Source organism: Somniosus microcephalus, unplaced genomic scaffold, assembly GCF_052327205.1.
Source record: "Somniosus microcephalus isolate GS21.2 unplaced genomic scaffold, FLI_Smic_1.0 unresolved_chr3, whole genome shotgun sequence".
Taxonomy (NCBI): domain Eukaryota; kingdom Metazoa; phylum Chordata; class Chondrichthyes; order Squaliformes; family Somniosidae; genus Somniosus; species Somniosus microcephalus.
Window position 1 is genome coordinate 71,854,755 of NW_028225181.1, and position 20,679 is coordinate 71,875,433.

General features: G+C 48.2%; 1 protein-coding gene across 2 annotated transcripts in view; it reads left to right on the forward strand.

The window, feature by feature from the left end:
- The window catches only part of LOC147091961 (uncharacterized), a 102,210-nt gene that overhangs the window by 6,575 nt on the left and 74,956 nt on the right, over nucleotides 1–20,679 (forward strand). Inside the window, exon 2 of one of the 2 annotated variants that reach the window (XM_085976953.1) lies at nucleotides 82–1,126. The exons of the other annotated variant lie outside the window; for it this stretch is intronic. Within the exon in view, the coding sequence (XP_085833079.1) occupies nucleotides 189–1,126 (938 nt within the window). The 5' untranslated portion in view covers nucleotides 82–188. The remainder of the gene's footprint in view (nucleotides 1–81; nucleotides 1,127–20,679) is intronic. 2 annotated transcript variants of the gene reach the window in all.

A 20,679-nucleotide genomic window follows, 5' to 3' on the forward strand; every position in this document is an offset into this window, starting at 1 on the left:
CAGATTCATTGAGCTCAATTTCACAACCTGCCTCTTTAGTGGGTTCTCTCTCACGCTCCCTGTTTTAAATTCATTTTACAGGGTATTAGAAGGGGAGGATTTGCAGACGGGAAACTCAAACCACACATCACGTCAAGATCTGACAGTCACTCGATTCATCAGGAACTGAATATCATCGGCCTTTGAATATGGAAGCAAAAAGCACCGTTCACACCAGGGAGAGGCCGTTCACCTGCTCTGAGTGTGGGAAGGGATTCACTCAGTCATCCATCCTGCTGATACACCAGCGAGTTCACACTGGGGAGCGTCCTTTTAAATGCTCGGACTGTGGGAAGTGCTTTAAAAGTTCCGGGGAACTGATACGCCATCAACGTGTTCACACTGATGAGAGACCGTTCAGGTGCTCGCACTGCGGGACTGGGTTTAGGCAGTCATCTCACCTCACTGTACACCAGCACACTCACAGTGGGGAGAGGCCGTTCACCTGCTCCGTGTGTGGGAAGGGATTCGCTCAGTCATCCCACCTGCTGATACACCAGCGAGTTCACACTGGGGAGCGTCCTTTTAAATGCTCGGACTGTGGGAAGGGCTTTAAAAGTTCCGGGGAACTGATACGCCATCAATGTGTTCATACTGACGAGAGACCGTTCAGGTGCTCTCACTGCGGGACTGGGTTCAGGGGATTATCTGGGCTCACTGTACACCAGCGCACTCACACTGGGGAGAGGCCATTCACCTGCTCTGAGTGTGGGAAGAGATTCACTCAGTCATCCAACCTGCTGAATCACCAGCGAGTTCACACTGGGGAGAGGCCATTCACCTGCTCCGTGTGTGGGAAGGGATTCACTCAGTCATCCACCCTGCTGACACACAAGCGAGTTCACACTGGGGAGAGGCAGTTCACCTGCTCTGAGTGTGGGAAGGGATTCACTCTGTCATCCCACCTGCTGATACACCAGCGAGTTCACACTGGGGAGAGACCTTTTAAATGCTCGGACTGTGGGAAGTGCTTTAAAAGTTCCGGGCAACTGATATGCCATCAACGTGTTCACACTGGGGAGAAGCCGTTCACCTGCTCCGTGTGTGGGAAGGGATTCGCTCAGTCATCCACCCTGCTGAGACACCAGTGCACTCACACTAGGGAGAGACCGTTCACCTGCTCCGTGTGTGGGAAGGGATTCATTGTGTCATCCACCCTGCTGACACACCAGCGCACTCACATTGGGGAGAGGCCGTTCACCTGCTCCGTGTGTGGGAAGGGATTCACTCGTTTATCCAACCTGCTGACACACCAGCAAGGTCACAAGTGACTGCAGGGGTTGGATTCTGCTGTTGCTGCTGTTAATCACATCCAGGACTGAACCATGTTCATTTTGACAGGTGGGGATTGTTTCTGCTGATGTTAATAACCCCTGTAACTGGGCTGGAGTTTAATATTCTGGATATATGTCCAATAAATCAACTTTGTTTTAAACACATTGTTGTAGATTTTTGTCTTTCCCACCTGAGTGTTTAGCATCACCTGGCTGGAGCTCAGAAAGGACAATCTGGGGGAGGATCGTACGGCGGGAACAAAACTCCAGCCTGGACACAGTCCTTCAGGGCCACACTGAGAGGGGCAAACGGCACTTTGGACTTTCTTCTCTCTCTTCACTGACAGCAAATTCCCCATGAGGGTTAATCTCGAGGCGTGTGAGAAACGTGTCCCAGCCGCTCTCTGCCATGGTTCAGAGCTCCTAGGCAAGGAACAGAAGGCTCCTTTAGGAATGTACCCCAGTGCTTTTTTTTAATGGCCTTATTAACCTGTGTTGCTACTTTTAGTGATTTGTGTATCTGTGTCCCTGGATCCCTCTGCTCCTCCAGCCCATTTAGACTCTTAGGGGGAAATTCGGTGGTGCCCCCTTTGGGTCGCTAACATCACAGGGGCTAATTTTAGCCCCCCGAAAAAGTTAGCGCCCTGTGCATTAAATTCAGTGGTAGCGCCCCAAGCAGGAGGCGGGGTGCTAATGGAATCACTCCCCTCCCTCTTGAGGCGCTACCAGTGAATTTCCCGGCACTTCATGTAACAGTGCCACGCCCGTCGGCACATAGCACCGTGTCATAGCAGACCTCCCTCCCTGATTAACGGGGAGGAGCCTAGCACTGCGCACACCGGAGCCCTGCTGGACCACCGGGGAGTGGGGTGTCGGATCAAGAGGAGCGCCGGGCTGAGCGATCGCGGCTGACACCCCAAAGAAGAAAGGGGAAGGGGGCAAGTGCTGGCAGTCGGCCAAAATAAAAAGTTGCCGCCTGACACCTGCTCTTTAAGTGGTGCCGCCGCGGCTGCAGGAACAACCCCTGACCCTGTTGGACATATCGTCTGCCGATAGGTCAGGGGTCGCAACCCAAGGTTGCAGCTGGGGTGCTGCGCATGGCGATGACGTCACTGCCGGCGGTGCAGTGCCGCAGGGGCGCTACCGTCTACCGCCACCGCTAACCTCCCGCTGAATATCACAGAAGGCACAAAGCAACCCAATTTCACCCCCTTGTCCAAATAGTGAGTGGCCTCCTTATTCTTCCCACCAAAACACACCCTCTCACACTGATCTACAGTGAAATTCATTAACACACCACCTCACACTGATCTACAGTGAAATTCATTTGCCAATTACACGTCCATTCTGAAATTTATTAATATCTTGCATTTTGTCTTCCTCAGTATTAACTCTACCTCCCAATTTGGTGTCATCGACAAATTTTGAAATTGTTCTTCTGATTCCCAAGTCCAAATCGTTTATGAACAACAGTGATCCCAGCACCGATCCCTGTGGAACACCACTTCCCAACTTTTGCCAGTCTGAGTAGCTACTCCCAACCCCTACTCTCTGTTTTCTGTTTTGTGATCAGCTTGCTATCCATAAACCGTATGTAAGATCTACAAGATGACCCAGGTCAGGCTGTGTGCAGTGAAGGGCCCGGCAGCAGAATGGATGGAAAGATGGCTACAAAACAGAAATCAGAGGGTTGGAGTTAAGGGAAGTTTGTAGCGATCATTCCATCCATTCTGCTGCCTGGCCCTTGACTCCACACGGCCTGACCGTGGTCATCTTGTAGACCATACATACTGCAGACACAGTGTACCAGTGGTGGAGGGGGTGGATATTGAGTCCTGTGGCAGGGACGCTGATGAAGTGGATTTCTCTGTCCGCGAGTTTTGAGGCATCGCTAGTTGCATTTTTCACCTCTTTCCACCTTTAATAAAATCTTGCTGCCAGTTTATTAAAGCCATTAACAGCCGCTCGGGTGGGACACATCAATAAATGAGGCCTTGGAAGTTTCCCGTAGAATGACAGGCCTGAACCCGAGTTAGAAAACATTTAGCAATTAAACCAGACTGGGCGGGGCCGGAGGTGCGAGTTAGTAACGGAAGATTGGTGGTCAGCGTACTTCACACCAGGGCTGAGGACCCGGGGACTCGGGTTTCTGTGTCATTTATTGATTAATTTAGTTTATTGCCCAATGTCAGTCAGGTAAGCTTGCTGTCTGGTGGAGGCAGGGGTCCCCAATGGAGAGCTCTCTATGCGGGGGTCCTTCCCGGCATCATTGGGGATCTGGGGTGGAGACTGTTGCAGGGAGCTGTCGTGTGCAACAGTTTAAACTCCTTTCCAGACTCCAAGGCCAGATGTGGTTTCTGGGGCCTGGAGGAGTCCACGGGCCGTGTATATATTCAGTGTGAGAGGTTACAGCCCCTGTGTAGTTCCCTGAAGGGGCTGCTCCTCAACTCTTGGTTACACTTTAGCCCCACGCTCCTAATCTTTGGCCGCCCGGTGCGGAGGGGGGTGGGAAAGTGGGAGGATCTTCTCCTGGCCCTGCTCTTGGGCCTGGCGAAAACAGCAATTTGTAGTCCCAGGATGGGCAGGGCCCATGGGGTGTCACTCTGGCTGCCTGCCTCTCTCCCGTGGTCTTGTCCCTGCCCGGGTGGCCCTGGAGAGGGAGCAGGTGGTGTCCACCGGTTCACTTGATACCTTCCTCGACCGCTGGACACGGAAGGCATCAAGAGGCGATAATCGGTCCTCACAATCAATTGTGTGTGTGTCACAAATACATTTCTTCTATTTTGATACAAAAGCTCTACTAGACATGTTAAACTACTAGTTATTTAATCAGGGCTGCAGCTGCTGAAAGGTTGACTGTACTGGGGTTTGTGGCCAGAGCTGGCAGACGTGTTGTTCTGAAGTCTGATGTCTCACACCTGAAGAGTCTGTCTGTCGTGTTGTAATGACCTTTTTCTGTTGCCTGGTGTCAGAAATAGAAAGCAAAGGAAGATGATGCCCCACTCTGTTAATCAATTCTTTGACACATTTCCATTTCTTAATTTACAAAGATCCCAACTCCATTAGTGAACAATGGATTGCCAGTCTCCCACTTTTTAGTGAGGCTTGAAAGGATTCGCTGTGAAGCTACACCTGCCCATCTGTCTGTGTGTCACTTGTGTTTGGATTGTGTTAGACAACAGTCCTAATATCTCACTTACATCCATTACAATCTTTGAAATGTTAGATTGTACTTGGAAGAAGTTGAGTTTGAATCTAACAATTTTGAAATTGGGAGCTTTTAATGATTTCTGTTTTTCACATAACTATAGTGATGTGATCAGTCAAAGCAAATTAAAAAATGGTGTTATTTACTGAACACAACTGAATAATTCTACAAGGATGCTATCGCAGTCTTCCTCAGTATTAACTACACCCCCCAATTTAGTGTCATCAGCAAATTTTGAAATTGTACTTCTGATTCCCAAGTGCAAATCATTCATATAAATGGTGAACAACAGTGGTCCCAGCTTCTGCCCGTCTGAGTAAATACCTTTAACTCATCCCGTCACTATAACTGGACTTGTCTCCATTCCCGTGCTGAGGGGATTGCTGTACCAGACGGGAGGGGCAACATTTGGGGACTCTCGATTCTCCACCAATTCCTATTCCCCTTCTTTCTGGTGGATAATGGAGGTGCCACTTTGTGTAATGTGCAAGTCAGTAAGAATTGTCAGTGAGGATTAATCAGCACTTTCTAATTGGAGATGATAATCAATGGAATCTTTCAGACAATGAATTGTAGATTTTATAGCAAAGATTAATATACGATTGAAGTAAAAGTTCATAATTTTATTGTAAAATATTTCAGGAACACTCATCAGAAATTAAGGGGAAAGATCAGACAGCAGTACTTAAAGGGATACTGCAGCCCCGACAACTCAATCAACTATATATCCAGAATATTAAAAGCCAGCCCAGTTATAGGGGTTATTAACATCAGCAGAAACAAACCCCAACTGTCAGAATGAATATGGTTCAGTCCTGGATGTGATTAACAGCAGCAATAACAGCAGAATCGAACCTCTGCAGTCACTTGTGAACTTGCTGGTGTCTCAGCAGGTTCAAGGACAGATTGAATCCCTTCTCACACACTGAGCAGGTGAACGGCCTCTCCCCGGTGTCAACTCGCTGGTGTGTCAGCAGGTTGGATGACTGAGTGAATCTCTTCCGACACACGGAGCAGGTGAACGGCCTCACCCCAGTGTGAATGCGCTGGTGTCTCAGAAGGTCAGAGGAATTAGTGTATCCCTTCTCACACATGGGGCAGGTGAATGGCCTCGCTGCAGTGTGAATGTGCTGGTGTATCAGCAGGGTGGATGAATTAGTGAATCCCTTCTCACACACAGGGCAGGTGAACGGCCTCTCCCCAGTGTGAATGCGCTGGTGTCTCAGAAGGTCAGAGGAATTAGTGAATCCCTTCTCACACACGGAGCAGGTGAATGGCCTCTCCCCAGTGTGAATGCGCTGGTGTCTCAGCAGGGTGGATGAATTAGAGAATCCCTTCTCACACACAGGGCAGGTGAACGGTCTCTCCCCAGTGTGAATGCACTGGTGCTCAATGAGGTGAGATGACTGCCTGAACCTCTTCTCACAGTGAGAGCAACTGAATGGTCTCTCCTCAGTGTGAAGTCGCTGGTGTGTCAGAAGGTGGGATGACTGACTAAATCCCTTCCCACACTTGGAGTAGGTGAACGGCCTCTCCCCGGTGTGACTGCATCAATCAGTTTCCAGCCGGGATGGGGAGCTAAATCCCTTCCCACAGTCCCCACATTCCCACAGTTTCTCCGTGGTGTGGGTGTCCTTGTGTCTCTCCAGGTTGGACAATTGGTTGAAGCCTCATCCACACACACAACACATGTACGGTTTCTCCCCACTTTGAACGGTGTGATGTTTTTTCAGACTGTGTAACTGGTTAAAGCTCTTTCCACAGTCAGTGCACTGGAACACTCTCACTCGGGTGTGTGTGTCTCGGTGCTTTTCCAGTCACACCGATCTTTGAAATCTTTTCCCACAGACAGAACAGGCAAACATTTCTCCTTCCACATTCAAAGGCCGATGATATTCCCTGTAAAAGCAGTTTACAAAAGACATCACTGTAAGTTCAGGATTAAAACCCGGAACAGATAATTCTAGTTTCTATGGAACATTCTCTCCTCTCTTAGTACATAGAATTACACAGATTGTACAGCACAGAAACAGGCCAATCGGCCCAACTGGTCCATGTGGTGTTTATGCTCCACACGAGCCTCCTCCCATCTCTCTTCATCTCACCCTATCAGCATCTCCTTCTATTCCTTTCTCCCATGTGTTTATCCAGCTTCCCCTTAAATACATCCATGCTCTTCGCCTCAACTACTCCCTGTGGCAGCAAGTTCCACATTCTCAGCACCCTCTGGGTGAAGGAGTTTAATCTCAAAAGGACTTTCCTGGGCAGGCAATCAGCACTGCTGCCTCTTTTGTGCATTTCCTGGCGAGGCAAAACAGTTGATATTTTTTGATCAAAAAGAGCTGAGCTCGGCAGCATTAGTCCTGTTTTGCCTCCTTTGGAGACCAGGTGTACGAGCAGAGCGAGCGCAGCCTTCACAGCAACCGCAATAAAATTGTTACAGTTGTGAAGGAACTTTGTGTCAGTGCACTGGACCACAAACAAAGTATGTGTGTCGATTGTTGTCTTATTACCCTACTGTAAAGTGCCTTGAGATGTTTTAAAAGCTCTATATAAAGGTAAGTTGTTGTTGGTGTATAGAGAACCCTGTTGAAATTGAGTGAAATGATCAATAACCAAGGAAGATCATTTCTTTGTTTGGTTCTGTTAGTTTTCATAGAATCATTGAAAAGTACAGCACGAAGGAGGCCATTCGGCCCATCGTGCCTGTGCTGTCTCTTAGAAAGAGCACTCGTGCTTAGTCCCACATCCCTGCTTGTTGTCTGTAACCCTGTAAGATCCTCATCCTCAAGTACCCGCCCAACTCCCTTTTAAAATCATTGATGGAATCAGCTCATGACCTTTTCAGGTCGAGCGTTCCAGCTCCCGACAACTCTCTGAGTTTTATTCAATTGTTACCACAGTTGTTTCTGTGGAGGTTTAATAATAAATGCATTTTGCTGTGAAAGCAATTAAAACACTCCTAGTATATAAATAGACAGATGCATCAACATATTAACATTGTGGGAGGGAGGGCAGTGCTCGCCAAGGCCCAATAAACAATGGAATTCTTCTTTCCTAACCCAATGCTCAGAAGATGAAGTCCCAGAGCTGCCTCTGGCTCGGTTCCACCTGCCCTATTCTGACAAGCTGAGGTGTTGGTCAGTGCACTGTGATTGCCCTGTGGGCAGAAAATGGCAAATCTAGAAATATGACCAAAATAACACATTTTAACCGCAAAGCTGTAAATCCCCGTCCCACACACTGTCCCTCCTCCCTGTGCTGAAATCCAAACCCATCGCACCATCTCCAACATTTCTTTTCTCCACTCCCAGTTTTCCCCCTCCCTCTACTCTGGTTGGGTTCAGTTCTACACCCGCTGTGTGCAGAGTGAGAATCAATGAGTCAATGATTGTCTGTTCTGGTCACTGGTACTCTGAAATCTTCAGTTCTCCACCTGCTGTGTGCAGAGTGAGAATCAATGAGTCACTGGGACCCTGAAGCCCTGCCCACTCTCTGTTCCTGTACAAAGATGGCCACGCATGCGCCCTGCTGCAGGTAGAACCGGTCTGTCTTTCCTTCACCAAGATGGCGGCGCGTAACCCGGGCCTGTCACCGAGAAAAAGCCTCACCGCTGCCCTCCGGCGGAACACATTCGGCCTCTGGATCTCATTCGGGCCTGAGACCATTCTCCAACTTTATAAACCCTGAGGCGTGGCCTAACCGCAGTTTATTAACCTCCCGAACCCGCTCCCGCTGACCTGCAGCTCTGCACGGCGACCGCGCGGGGCTTTCTTTGTAAAGTCGGTGAGGGACACGTGACCCGAGCCCACTGCCTGAGTGATGTGAGCTTCCGACCAATAGGGAGCAAGCGGGGTGGGGCTGGAGGAGCGAGCCGGCGGCGGGTCCTCCAACCAATCGGGGAGCCCGAGGGGCAGGACTAGTGCCGGCTGATTGTCTGATCCGCAGGGCAGCGAGTTTCTCCAGTCCCTTGCTCAGGGCCCGGGGCCAGGGGAGGCTGTGGGCCTTTATTCCCCTCATTGGACACAAGGCTCTTTGGCTCACAACACACTGGCTCAGATTCTAATAGAGACCTTTTAATTTCATCCATAAAAGCAGATAAACCCCGTGCTTCTGTGGAACAAACTTTCTAATATTTGGGAGTAAAAGTACAAGTTTTTTTCCCTCTGGGGAATTTATTATTAGTTTCAGGAAACAGCAACCACTTGTCTTTATAAAGCACCTTTAATGTAGTAAAACATCCCAAGGCTCTTCACAGGAGCGTTATAAAACAAAATTTGACACCGAGCCACATAAGGAGATATTAGGGCAGATGACCAAAAGCTTGGTCAAAGAGCATCTTAAAGAAGGAGAGAGAGGTAGAGAGATGGAGAGGTTTAGGGAGGGAATTCCAGAGCTTAGGGCCCAGGCAGCTGAAGGCACGGCCACCAATGGTGGAGCGATTAAAATCGGGGATGCTCAAGAGGGCAGAATTAGAGAAGCGCAAATATCTCGGCGGGGGGGCAGGTTGTAGAGGCTGGAAGAGATTACAGAGATAGGGAGGGGTGAGGCCACGGAGGGATTTGAAAACAAGGCTGAGAATTTTAAGGATGAGACACTTGAGGAAAAGCAGGGAGTGGGGGAGGTTCAAGCCCTTATGGGACAGGGTCGTTAATTCTGTTCTGTGACAGTTACTGGGACAGACTGTATCTCCCCCTCTCCTCCACACAGGGATTTGTGGTAGTTAAAGGGACAGCAATTCTTCTTGTTCCGCGAGATTGTAATTAAAGTGACACTACTCTGAGATGGCTGTGAACTTTTAGTGCCGCCAGCCTTTCTAAAACATCTTCCTTTTTTTGAAGATCTGTGTGAACTTGCTGGTGACTCAGCAGGTTGGATGAACTCTGAAACCTCTTTGCACAGTCAGAACATTTAAAGGGTCTCTCATCAGTTCTGGGACAGGAGGGATCTGGTTAACAGTGATCACAATATCATTGGGTTTAAAGTAGTTATGGAAAGGGACAAAGAAGAATCAATGGTGAAAATACCCAGCTGGAAGAGAGCCAATTTCAGTGATTTGAGAAGGGATCGAGCACAGGTGGACTGGAAACAAAGATTGTCCAGGAAAACAGTGAATGACCAATGGCAGGCCTTCAAGGCTGAGATAGTTCGGGTACAAACCAAGCATATTCCCATAAGGAGGAAAGATGGGCATCCAAAGCTAGAGCTCCCGATGACAAAGGATATCGAGTTTAGAATAAAACAGAGAAAGGAGGTTTACGACAAATGTCAGGTACAGAATACAGTCAAAAACCAGGAGAATACAGAGAGTGCGGGGGAAATTGAAACAGGATTTAAGGGCAAAGACAATATGAGAAAAGATTAGCGGGTAACATAAAAGAGAACACAAAAATCTTCTATAAACATATGAAAAGTAAAAGGATAGTTAAATGAATGGTGGGGCCGATTAGGGACCAAATAGAAGCACATCATACGGAGGCAGAGGGCATGGCTGAGGTATTGAATGAGCACTTAGCATCTGTCTCCACAAAAGAAGAGGATGAAGTTCATGTCGCAGTAGAGGAGGGGGGAGTAGAGAAATTGGATAAAAATGGATAGAAAGCAGGTGCTAAATAGGTTGTCATCACTCAAAGTTAACAAGTCACCCGGTCCGGATGGGATGCATCCTAGGTTGTTGAGGGAAGCTAGGGTGGAGATAGCAGAAGCTCCGACCACAATCTTTCAATCTCCCTCAGATATATGGGAGGGGTGCCAGAAGACTGGAGGATTGCAAATGTTACACCCTGTTTAAAAAAGGGGAGAGGGATAAACCTGGTAACTACAGGACAATCAGTCTAATGTCAGTGGTGGGTGAAAGACGAGAGACCATTGTCAAGGTCAAAATTAATTCTCACTTGGAGAAGCATGGGTTAATAAGGGGCAGCCAGTATGGATTTGTTAAAAGTAAATCGTGTCTGACTAACCTGATTGAGTTCTTTGATGAAGTAACTGAGGGCTGATGAAGGTAGTGCAGCAAATGTTGTATACATGGACTTTCTAAAGGCATTTGACAAAGTACCACATAAGAGACTTATTCGGATAATAGAAGCACAGGAAATTAAAGGGATGATGGTAATTTGGGTATATAATTGGCTGAGGGATAGGAGACAGTGAGCAGTGCTGAGGGATGTTTTTCTGACTGGAGGGAAATATGCAGGACCATTGCTTTTCTTGTTATATATAACTGACCTGGATTGGGTATAGGTGTACAATTTTGAAGTTTACAGATGATACAAAACTTGGCAACGTAGTAAATAGTGAGCATAGTAGTAGCAGACTTCAGGAGGACAGAGACAGACTGTGAAATGAGCAGACACAAGGCAGATGAAATTAAATGAGGATAAGTGTGAAGTGATGCACTTTGGGAGGAACAACAGGGAGAGGCCGTATAATCTAAATGGGACTATTTTGAGGGGGTGCAAGAGCAGAGGGACCTGGGGGTCCATATTCACAAATCTTTGAAAGTGCCACGGCAAGTTGGTGAGGCGATTCAGAAAGCGTATGGGGCACTTGGCTTTGTAAATAGGGCCATTGAATACAAAAACATGGAAGTTACACTAAACCTTTACAAATCACTAGTTAGGAACATAGGACAGGAGGAGGCCATTCAGTCCCTCGAGCCTGTTCTGCCATTCAATGTGATCATGGCTGATCTGCGATCTAACTCCATACACCCGCCTTTGGCCCATATCTCTTAATACCTTTGGGTAACAAAAACCTATCAATCTCAGATTGAAAATTAACAATTGATATCGCCTCAATTGTCGTTTGCAGAAGAGAGTTCCAAACTTACCACCCTTTGTGTGTAGAAGTGTTTCCTAATTTCACTCCTGCAAGGTCTGGCTCTAATTTTTAGATGATGCCCCCAGTCCGAGAATCCCCAACCAGCGGAAATAGTTTCTCTCTATCTACCCTCTGTTCCCCTTAATATCCTGAAAACTTCAATCAGATCACACATTAACCTTCTAAATTCCAGGGAATACAACCCTAATTTGTGTAATCCCTCCTCATAACTTAACCCTTGAAGTCCGGGCATCATTCTGGTAAACCTACGCTGCACTCCCTCCAAGGCCAATATATCCTTCCTAATGTGTGGTGCCCAGAACTGCTCACAGTGCTCCAGGTGTGGTCTAACCAGGGTATTGTACAGCTGCAGGGTTTTGGCCTCAGCTGGAGTATTGTGTACAGTTCTGGGCACCACACTTTAGGAAGGATGTCAAGGCCTTGGAGAGGATACAGAGGAGGTTGACCAGGATGGTACCAGGGATGAGGGACTTCAGTTATGTGGAGAGATTGGAGAAGCTGGGATTGTTCCCCTTAGAGCAGAGAAGGTTTAGAGGAGACCTAATAGAGGTGTTCAAAATGATGAGGGGTTTTGATCGAGCAAGTAGGGAGAAACTGTTCACTCTGGCAAGTGGGTCGGTAACCAAAGGTCACAGATTTAAAATAGTTGCGAAAAGAACTAGAGGGAAATGAGGAGAATTGTTTTCACACAGAGGGTTGTTAAGATCTGGAACGCACCATCTGAAAGGATGCTGGAATCAGGTTCCACAGGAACTTTCAAACAGTAATTGGACATGTCCTTGAAGAGGACTAGTTTGCAGAGTTTGGGGATAAAGCTGGGGTGTGGGACTAAATTGGACAGCTCTTTCAAAGAGCCGGCACAGACACGATGGGCCGAATCACCTCCTTCTGTGCTGTTAGATTCGATGATCAGTGTGAACACGCTGGTGTCTCTTAAGGCTCTTCGAGATTTTAAAGCTCTTCCCACAGTCAGAACATTTAAAGGGTCTCTCGTCAGTGTGAACTCGCTGGTGTATCAGCAGGTGGGATGACTGAGTGAATCCCTTCCCACACACGGAGCAGGTGAACGGCCTCTCACCAGTGTATAGGAGCCAATGTCTCTTCAGCTCCCTGGAGCTTTTAAAGCTTTTCCCACAGCCAGAACATTTAAAGGGGTTCTCTCCAGTGTGAACTCGCTGATGGGCCAGCAGGTTGGAGGACCGAGCGAATCCCTTCCCACACACGGATCAGGTGAACGGCCTCTCCCCAGCATGTAGGAGCCGGAGTCTCTTCAGCTCCCCAGGGCTTTTAGAGCTTTTCCCACAGTCAGAACATTTAAAGGGTCTCTCGTCAGTGTGAACTCGCTGGTGTATCAGCAGGTTGGAGGGCTGAGCGAATCCCTTCCCTCACACGGAGCAGGTGACTGGCATCTCCCTAGTGTGTAGGTGTTGGTGTCTCTTCAGCTCCAAGGAGCTTTTAAAGCTCTTCCCACAGTCAGAACATTTAAAGGGTCTCTCGTCAGTGTGAACAAGCTGGTGTGTCTGCAGGGTGGATGACTGAGTGAATCCCTTCCCACACACGAAGCAGGTGAACAGCCTCTCCCCAGTGTGAACTCACTGGTGTTGCTTGAGCTCCTCGGGGATTTTAAAGCTCTTCCCACAGTGAGAACATTTAAATGGCCTTTCATCAGGGTGAACAAGCTGGTGTGTCAGCAGGGTGGAGGACTGCAAGAATTCCTTCCCACACACGGAGCAGGTGAATGGCCTCTCCACAGTGTGGGGGCACTGGTGTCCCTTCAGATCCCGGGGCTTTTAAAGCTCTTCCCACAGTCAGAACCTGTAAACGGCCTCTCATCAGTGTGAACAAGCTGGTGTCGCTTCAGATGCCTGGGGCTTTTAAAGCTCTTCCCACAGTCAGGACATTGAAATGGTCTCTCCCCAGTGTGAACTCGCTGGTGTGTTTGCAGGTGGGAAGAATAAACAAATCCCTTTCCACACACGGAGCAGGTGAATGGACTGTCCCTGGTGTGACTGCGCCGTTGAACTTCCAATGCAGACGGGGAACTGACTTCCTTCCCACTGCCCCCGCCTTTACCCAGTTTCTCCCCAGTATGACGGTGCATGTGTCCCACCAGGTCAGGCGATTGGCTGAATCCGTGTCTACACGCTGAACACGTGCGGTTTGTCATCGCTGCTTTCTCCTTCCATGTGCAAAGGCCGATGATATTCAGGTCCTGATGAATCGAGTGACTCTGTCAGATTTTGACGTGATGTTTGGTCTGAGCTTCCCGCCTGTAACTGCTCCACTTCTATAACCCTGTAAATCGAGTTCAGAAAAGGATCAGAGGCAAACTGTTGTTTAATTTTCCCCTTTCCGAACCTAGGGGCAGTGAAGCTGATTTTCAGGCCCCAGCTGCTGCACAGGTTGGTTGAAAGGATCAGCAGTAATGGCGGCTGTAACACCCACAAGCCCCCGGCACTGCAGAAAGCGCTCTGTTGACTCTGTGTCCCGCGCATGTGCTCATGGCCCCCGTGCTCTCCCTCCTGCTCCACAATCGCCCGTCCCAATCGGTCCGCAATGCGCATGCTCAGCGCACAAAACCCCACGGTTGGAACATCAGGCACGCATGCGGAGCCGCAACATCTGGGATGCGTGCGCGGCTCAGGTGGGGGCGAGTCGGTGTTTCGCCTCAGCCGCCAGGGAGGTGCGCATGCGCAGGACAACCCAACATTCTTCCCATCAGCAATCACTCCCTCGTTTCTTTAATAAAAACAGAAAATGCTGAAAAACTCAGCAGGTCAGGCAGCATCTGTGGAGAGAGAAACAGTTAACGTTTCAGGTCGATGACCTTTCGTCAGAACTGCTTCTTCTTTAGTGTCAGCTGTGGCTCAGGTGGTAGCACTCTCGCCTCTGAGTCAGAAAGTTGTGGGTTCAAGTCCCACTCCAGAGATTTGAGCACAAAAATCTACGCTGGCACTGCAGTGCAGTACTGAGGGAGTGCGGCACTGTCGGAGGTGGCGTCTTTCTGATGAGACGTTAAACTGAGGCCCCGTCTGCTCTCGCAGGTGGACGTCAATGATCCTATGGCACTATTTCAAGAAAGAAAGGCTTGCATTTATATAGTGCCTTTCATGACCACCAGACGTCTTGAAGTGCTTTACAACCAATGAAGTACTTTTGGAGTGTAGTCACTGTTGTAATGTGGGAAAGAGCAGGGAAATTATCCCCGGTGTCCTAGTCAATGTTTATCCCTCAATCAATGTAACAAAATGATAGAATATCTGGTCATTATCACATTGCTGTTTGTGGGAGCCTGCTGTGCGCTAATTGGCTGCCGCGTTTCCTACATTACAACAGTGACTACACTTCAAAAATACTTCACTGGCTGTAAAGCACTTTGGGGCGTCCGGTGGTGGTGAAAGGCGCTATAGAAATGCAAGTCTTTCTTTCTTCACTGTTCTCACCAGCGACCTCTTCTGGCAGTTAGTTGATTGATTGACAGCCGAGAGTCCGCGCATGCGCACACGGAGCGACGGTTTGGGCCGAGTCCGGTACAGCGACCCCTCCCGGTCACCAAGGGTAATAACTGTGCATGCCCAGAGGACACCAAACACCCCCCCACACTCGGAGCTGCGCCTGCGCACTCGGATCCTGCCGGACGGAGTTGGCGCGGGGCATTCCGGGGAAAGGCCTTGATGTCGGTTCCAGAGTCGCAATCGGTGACGCAAAGTGAGTTTTCTCTGCTCCGATTGGGCGGAGAATCGCGTGGGTTGGGGGGGGGAGGGGGGGATCGGGAGAGAATAAAGAGAAATAGAAAAACCTGAGAGACCGCGAGGCCCCAGACCGAGCGGCGTCAGTTGGACGGAGCACGTGATCTCCTCGGGGACACGTGACCCGGGCCCGCGGCCTGATTGACGGGAGCTTCCGACCAATAGGGAGCGAGCGGGGCGGGGCTGGAGGAGCGAGCCAGTGGCGGGGCTGGAGGAGCGAGCCAGTGGCGGGTCCTCCAACCAATCGGAGAGCCCGAGGGGCGGGACTAGCGCTGGCTGATTGCCTGATCCGCAGGGCAGCGAGTTTCTCCAGTCCCTTGTTCAGGGCCCGGGGCCAGGGGAGGCTGTGGGCCTTTATTCCCCTCATTGGACACAAGGCTCTTTGGCTCACAACACACTGGCTCAGGTTTTAATAGAGACTTTTTAAATTCATCAATAAAAGCAGATAAACCTGGTGCTTCTGTGGAACAAACTTTCTAATATTTTATAGAATCATAGAATGGTTACAGCACAGAAGGAGGCCATTCGGCCTGTTGAGCCATGCCGGCTCTCTACAAGACCACTTCAGGGAGTCCCACTCCCCGCCCTTTCCCTGTAACCCTGCAAATTTCTTTCCTTCAGGTATTCGAGGGTCCGAATGGCCAACTCCTGCTCCTATCTTCTATGTATCTATAATCCGAGGCACAGGTAGGCCCCACAGTGGCGGTGGCGGCGGACCTGTGAGGAGCGGCGGCAGTGATATAAAGTGAGGTGGTGGAGCAGGTTGGCCCCACAGCAGTGGACCTGTGAGGAGCGGCGGCGGTGATATAAAGAGCGAGGCGGCGGAGTTTATAGGGTGTCTGTAATTCTTGTGACGATTCCTGTGTCCCTGATAACCATGTGTGCGGGAAGTGTATCCAGCTGCAGCTACTGACAGACCGCATTGCGGCGCTGGAGCTGTGAGTGGATACATACTGGAGAATTCGCGATGCTGAGGACATCGTGGATAGCACGTTTAGGGAGTTGGTCACAGCACAGGTAAAGGCTGCACAGGCAGGAAGAGAATGGATGACCACCAGGCAGAGTAGCAGGTGCAGGCAGGTAGTGCAGGGGTCCCCTGTGGGTGATGTGCCTTCAATAACCACAAAACTAGAAGTTATAGACTTTAACAAGTTGGCTTTTAATCACTAAGATCAGAGCTAACATCTCAACACACTGACTGGCTCGCAGGAATGAGCCATACAGGTTAGTCAGGAAAGAGGAAGTGAAACCATACACCGTGTGGGGGAGGGTAATATACATGAGTGCAAAACAAATACAGGCAAGAACAAACAGATTTCATTACAGTGGGCATCCCCCTCTCAAACAGATATACCACTTTGGATATTGTTGCGGAAGATGGCTTATCAGTGGAAGGCAGCAGCAGACAATTTCCTGGCACCGTGGGTGGTTCTGCTGCACAGGATGGGAGGAAAAAGAGTGGGAGAGCGATAGTAATAAGCGATCGAAAAAGGCAGACACAGGCAGACCAGGCTGCCAAGAGAGGACAGGATATGCTCTCACTGCAGTCAGGGAGTAGTGGAGACAGAGATGCACTTCCTCACAGCCTGTGGAAAATATCAGGGCATCAGGGAGAATTTCTACCAAAAATTCTCACAAATATGCCCTGAATTCAGAAATCTGAATGACGACCAAAAACTCCCATACCTACTGGGGGAGGAGAGAAGCTGTGTAGCACTGGTGGCACACTAGGTTACAGCTTGCCATGAACAGAGGGACAACCAGTAAACCTAAGAAAAGAGTATATATAAATAATGCGAATGTATATTTATACACTCAGGGATATACCTGTTTATACACTGTATGAATAGAACTGCGTTTATGTGTTCAACCATGAATGTATTTTGATGCTTTGGCAACATAAGATGTACCTTATCATGTCAACAGAGCGATTTGAATTGAATTGAATTGATTCTATTGTAAGCGGAATAGATAGGCGTTTCTGCGGCCGCAAACGTGACTCCAGGATGGTATGTTGCCTTCCTGGTGCAAGGGTTAAGGATGTCTCAGAGCGGCTGCAGAACATTTTGGAAGGGGAGGGTGAACAGCCAATTGTCGTGGTGCATATAGGTACCAACGGTATAGGTAGAAAAATGGGATGAGGTCCTAAAAGCTGAATAAATGGAGTTAGGAGGTAAATAAAAAAATAGGACCTCCAAGGTTGTAATCTCAGGATTGCTACCAGTGCCACGTGCTAGTCAGAGTAGAAATAGAAGGATATTTCAGATGACTACGTGGCTAGAGGAATGGTGCAAGGGGGAGGGATTCAAATTCCTGGGACATTGGAACCAGTTCTGGGGGAGGTGGGGCTAGTACAAACCGGACGGTTTGCACCTGGGCAGGACCGGGACTGATGTCCGAGGGGGAGTGTTTGCTAGTGCTCTGGGGGAAGGTTTAAACTAAAATGGCAGGGGGTTGGGAACCTGAGCAGGGAGACAGAGGAAAGGGAAACAAGGATAGAAGCAAAAGACAGGAAGGAGAAAAACAAAAGTGGCAGTCAGAGAAATCATGGGTTTAAATCAAACATAGCCACAGTAAATAATAATTCTAAAAGGTGTAAGAGTGTTAAAAAGACAAGCCTGAAGGCCTTGTGTCTTAATGCAAAGAGCATTCGTAATAAGGTGGATGAATTAGTTGCGCAAATAGATGTAAACGGATATGATATGATTGGGATTCCGGAAACATGGATCCAGGGTGACCAAGGCTGGGAACTCAACATCCAGGGGTATTCAATATTCAAGAAAGATAGGCAAAAAGGAAAAGGAGGTGGGGTAGCATTGCTTTTTAAAGAGGAGATTAACACAATTGAAAGGAAGGATATTAGCTCTGATGATGTGGAATCTGTATGGGTAGAGCTGAGAAATACCAAGGGGCAGAAAACGTTAGTGGGAGTGTTATACAGACCTCCAAACAGTAATGCAGAGGTTGGGGATGGCATTAAATGGGAAATTAGAGATGCGTGCAATAAGGGCACAGCAGTTATCATGGGTGACTTTAATCTACATATAGATTGGGCTAAACAAATTAGTAACCATCCTCTGGAGGAGGAATTCCTGGAGTGTTTACGGGATGGTTTCCTGGACCAATATGTCGAGGAACCAACTAGAGATCAGGCCATCGTAGACTGGGTATTATGTAATGAGAAATAATTAATTAGCAATCTTGTTGTGCGAGGCCCCTTGGGTCAGAGCGATCATAATATGATAGAATTTTTCATTAAGATGGAGAGTGAAGTAGTTGACTCAGAGACTAGGGTCCTGAATTTAAATAAAGGAAACTACGATGGTATGAGGCGCGAGTTGGGTAGGATTGCTTGGGGAATGTTACTCAAAGGCTTGATGGTGGATAGGCAATGGCAAACATTCAAAGATTGCATTGATGAACTACAGAATTTGTTCATCCCTGTTTGGCATAAAAATAAAACAAAAAAGGTGACTCAACCGTGGCTAACAAGGGAAATTAGGGATAGCATAAGATCCGAGGAGAGGACATATAAATTGGCCAGAAAAAGTAGTAAACCTGAGGATTGGGAGCAGTTTAGGATTCAGCAAAGCAGGACAAAGGGATTAATTAAGAGGGGGAAAATAGAGTATGAGAGTAAGCTTTCAGGGAAGATAAAAACTAACTGTAGATATGTGAAGAGAAAAAGATTGGTGAAGTCAAGCATAGGTCCCTTGCAGTCAGAATCAGGGGAATTTACAATGGGGAACAAAGAAATGACAGGCCAATTAAATACATTCTTTGGTTCTGTCTTCACAAAGGAGGACACAAATAACCTTCCAGAGATGTCGGGGAACATAGGGTCTGATGAGAGGGAGGAACTGAAAGAAATCAGTATTTGTAGGGAAATGGTGTTAGGGGAAATTGACGGGATTGAAGGCCGATAAATCCCCAGGGCCTGATAATCGACATCCTAGGGTACTTAAGGAAGTAGCCCTAGAAATAGTAGATGCATTGCTGGTCATCTTCCAAAATTCGATAGACTCTGGAACAGTTCCTATGGGTTGGAGGGTTGCTAATATTACCCCACTATTCAAAAAAGGTGGTAGAGAGAAAACGTGGAATTATATCGGTAGTGGGGAAAATGCTAGAGTCCATTATAAAAGATGTAATAGCAGAGCACTTGGAAAACAGTGACAGGATCGGTCAAAGTCAACATGGATTTACAAAAGGTAAATCATGCTTGACTAATCTACTGCAATTTTTTGAGATTGTAACTGGTAGAATAGATAAGGGAGAACCAGTGGATGTGGTGTATTTGGACTTTCAGAAGGCTTTCGATAAGGTACCGTAGAAGAGATTAGCGTGTAAAGTTAAGGCACATGGGATTGGGGGCAAGGTACTGACTTGGATAGAGAACTGGTTGGCAGACAGGAAGCAAAGAGTTGGAATAAACGGGTCTTTTTCCGAGTGGCAGGCAGTGACTAGTGGGGTACCACAGGGATCGGTCCGAGGACCCCAGCTATTCACAATATATATAAATGATCTGGACGAGGGAACTAGATGTAACATCTCCAAGTTTGCAGACAACACAAAGCAGGGTGGGCGTGTGTGAGGAGGATGCCGAAAAACTCCGGTATAATTTGGACAGGTTGGGTGATTAGGCAGAAGCATGGCAGATGCAGTATAATGTGGATAAATGCGAGGTTATCCACTTTGGTGGCAAAAACAGGAAGGCAGATTATTATCTGAATCGCAGTAGATTGTGAGAAGGGGAAGTGCAACGAGACCTAGGTGTCCTTTTGCACCAGTCGCTGAAGGTAAGCATGCAGGTGCAGCAGGCGGTTAAGAAGGCAAATGGTATGTTGGCCTTCGTAGTGAGGGGGTTTGAGTACAGGAACAAGGATTTCTTGCTGCAGTTGTACAGAGCCTTGGTGAGACCACATCGTGAGTATTGTGTGCAGTTTTGGTCGCCTTATCTGAGGAAGGATGTTCTTGCCGGGGAGGGAGTTCAACAAAGATTCACCAGACTGATACCTGGGATGGCAGGAATGACGTATGAGGAGAGATTGGGACGATTGGGCTTGTACTCACTGGAGTTTAGAAGAATGAGAGGGGATCTCATTGAAACTTATGAAATTCTGACAGGACTGGACAGACTAGATGCAGGAAGGATGTTCCCGATGGTCGGGGAGTCCAGAACCAGGGGTCACAGTCTAAGGATACGGGGTAAGCCATTTAGGACAGAAATTAGGAGGAATTTCTTCACCCAGAGAGTGGTGAACCTGTGGAATTCTCTACCACAGAAGGCAGTAGAGGCCAATACATTAAATATATTCAAGAAGGAGTTGGATATATTTCTTAAGGCTAAAGAGATCAAGGGGTATGGGGAGAAAACAGGGACCGGGTACTGAATTTTGATGATCAGCATGATCGCATTGAATGGCGGAGCAGGCTAGAGGGGCCGAATGGCCTACTCCTGCTCCTATCTTCTATGTTTCTATGTTTGTATGTTTCTATGCTTCAGTTTGAGCTGGAGTGGAGATATAGGAGAAGCTGCTGGGTTTAACCCCCAGTACTTCTGAGC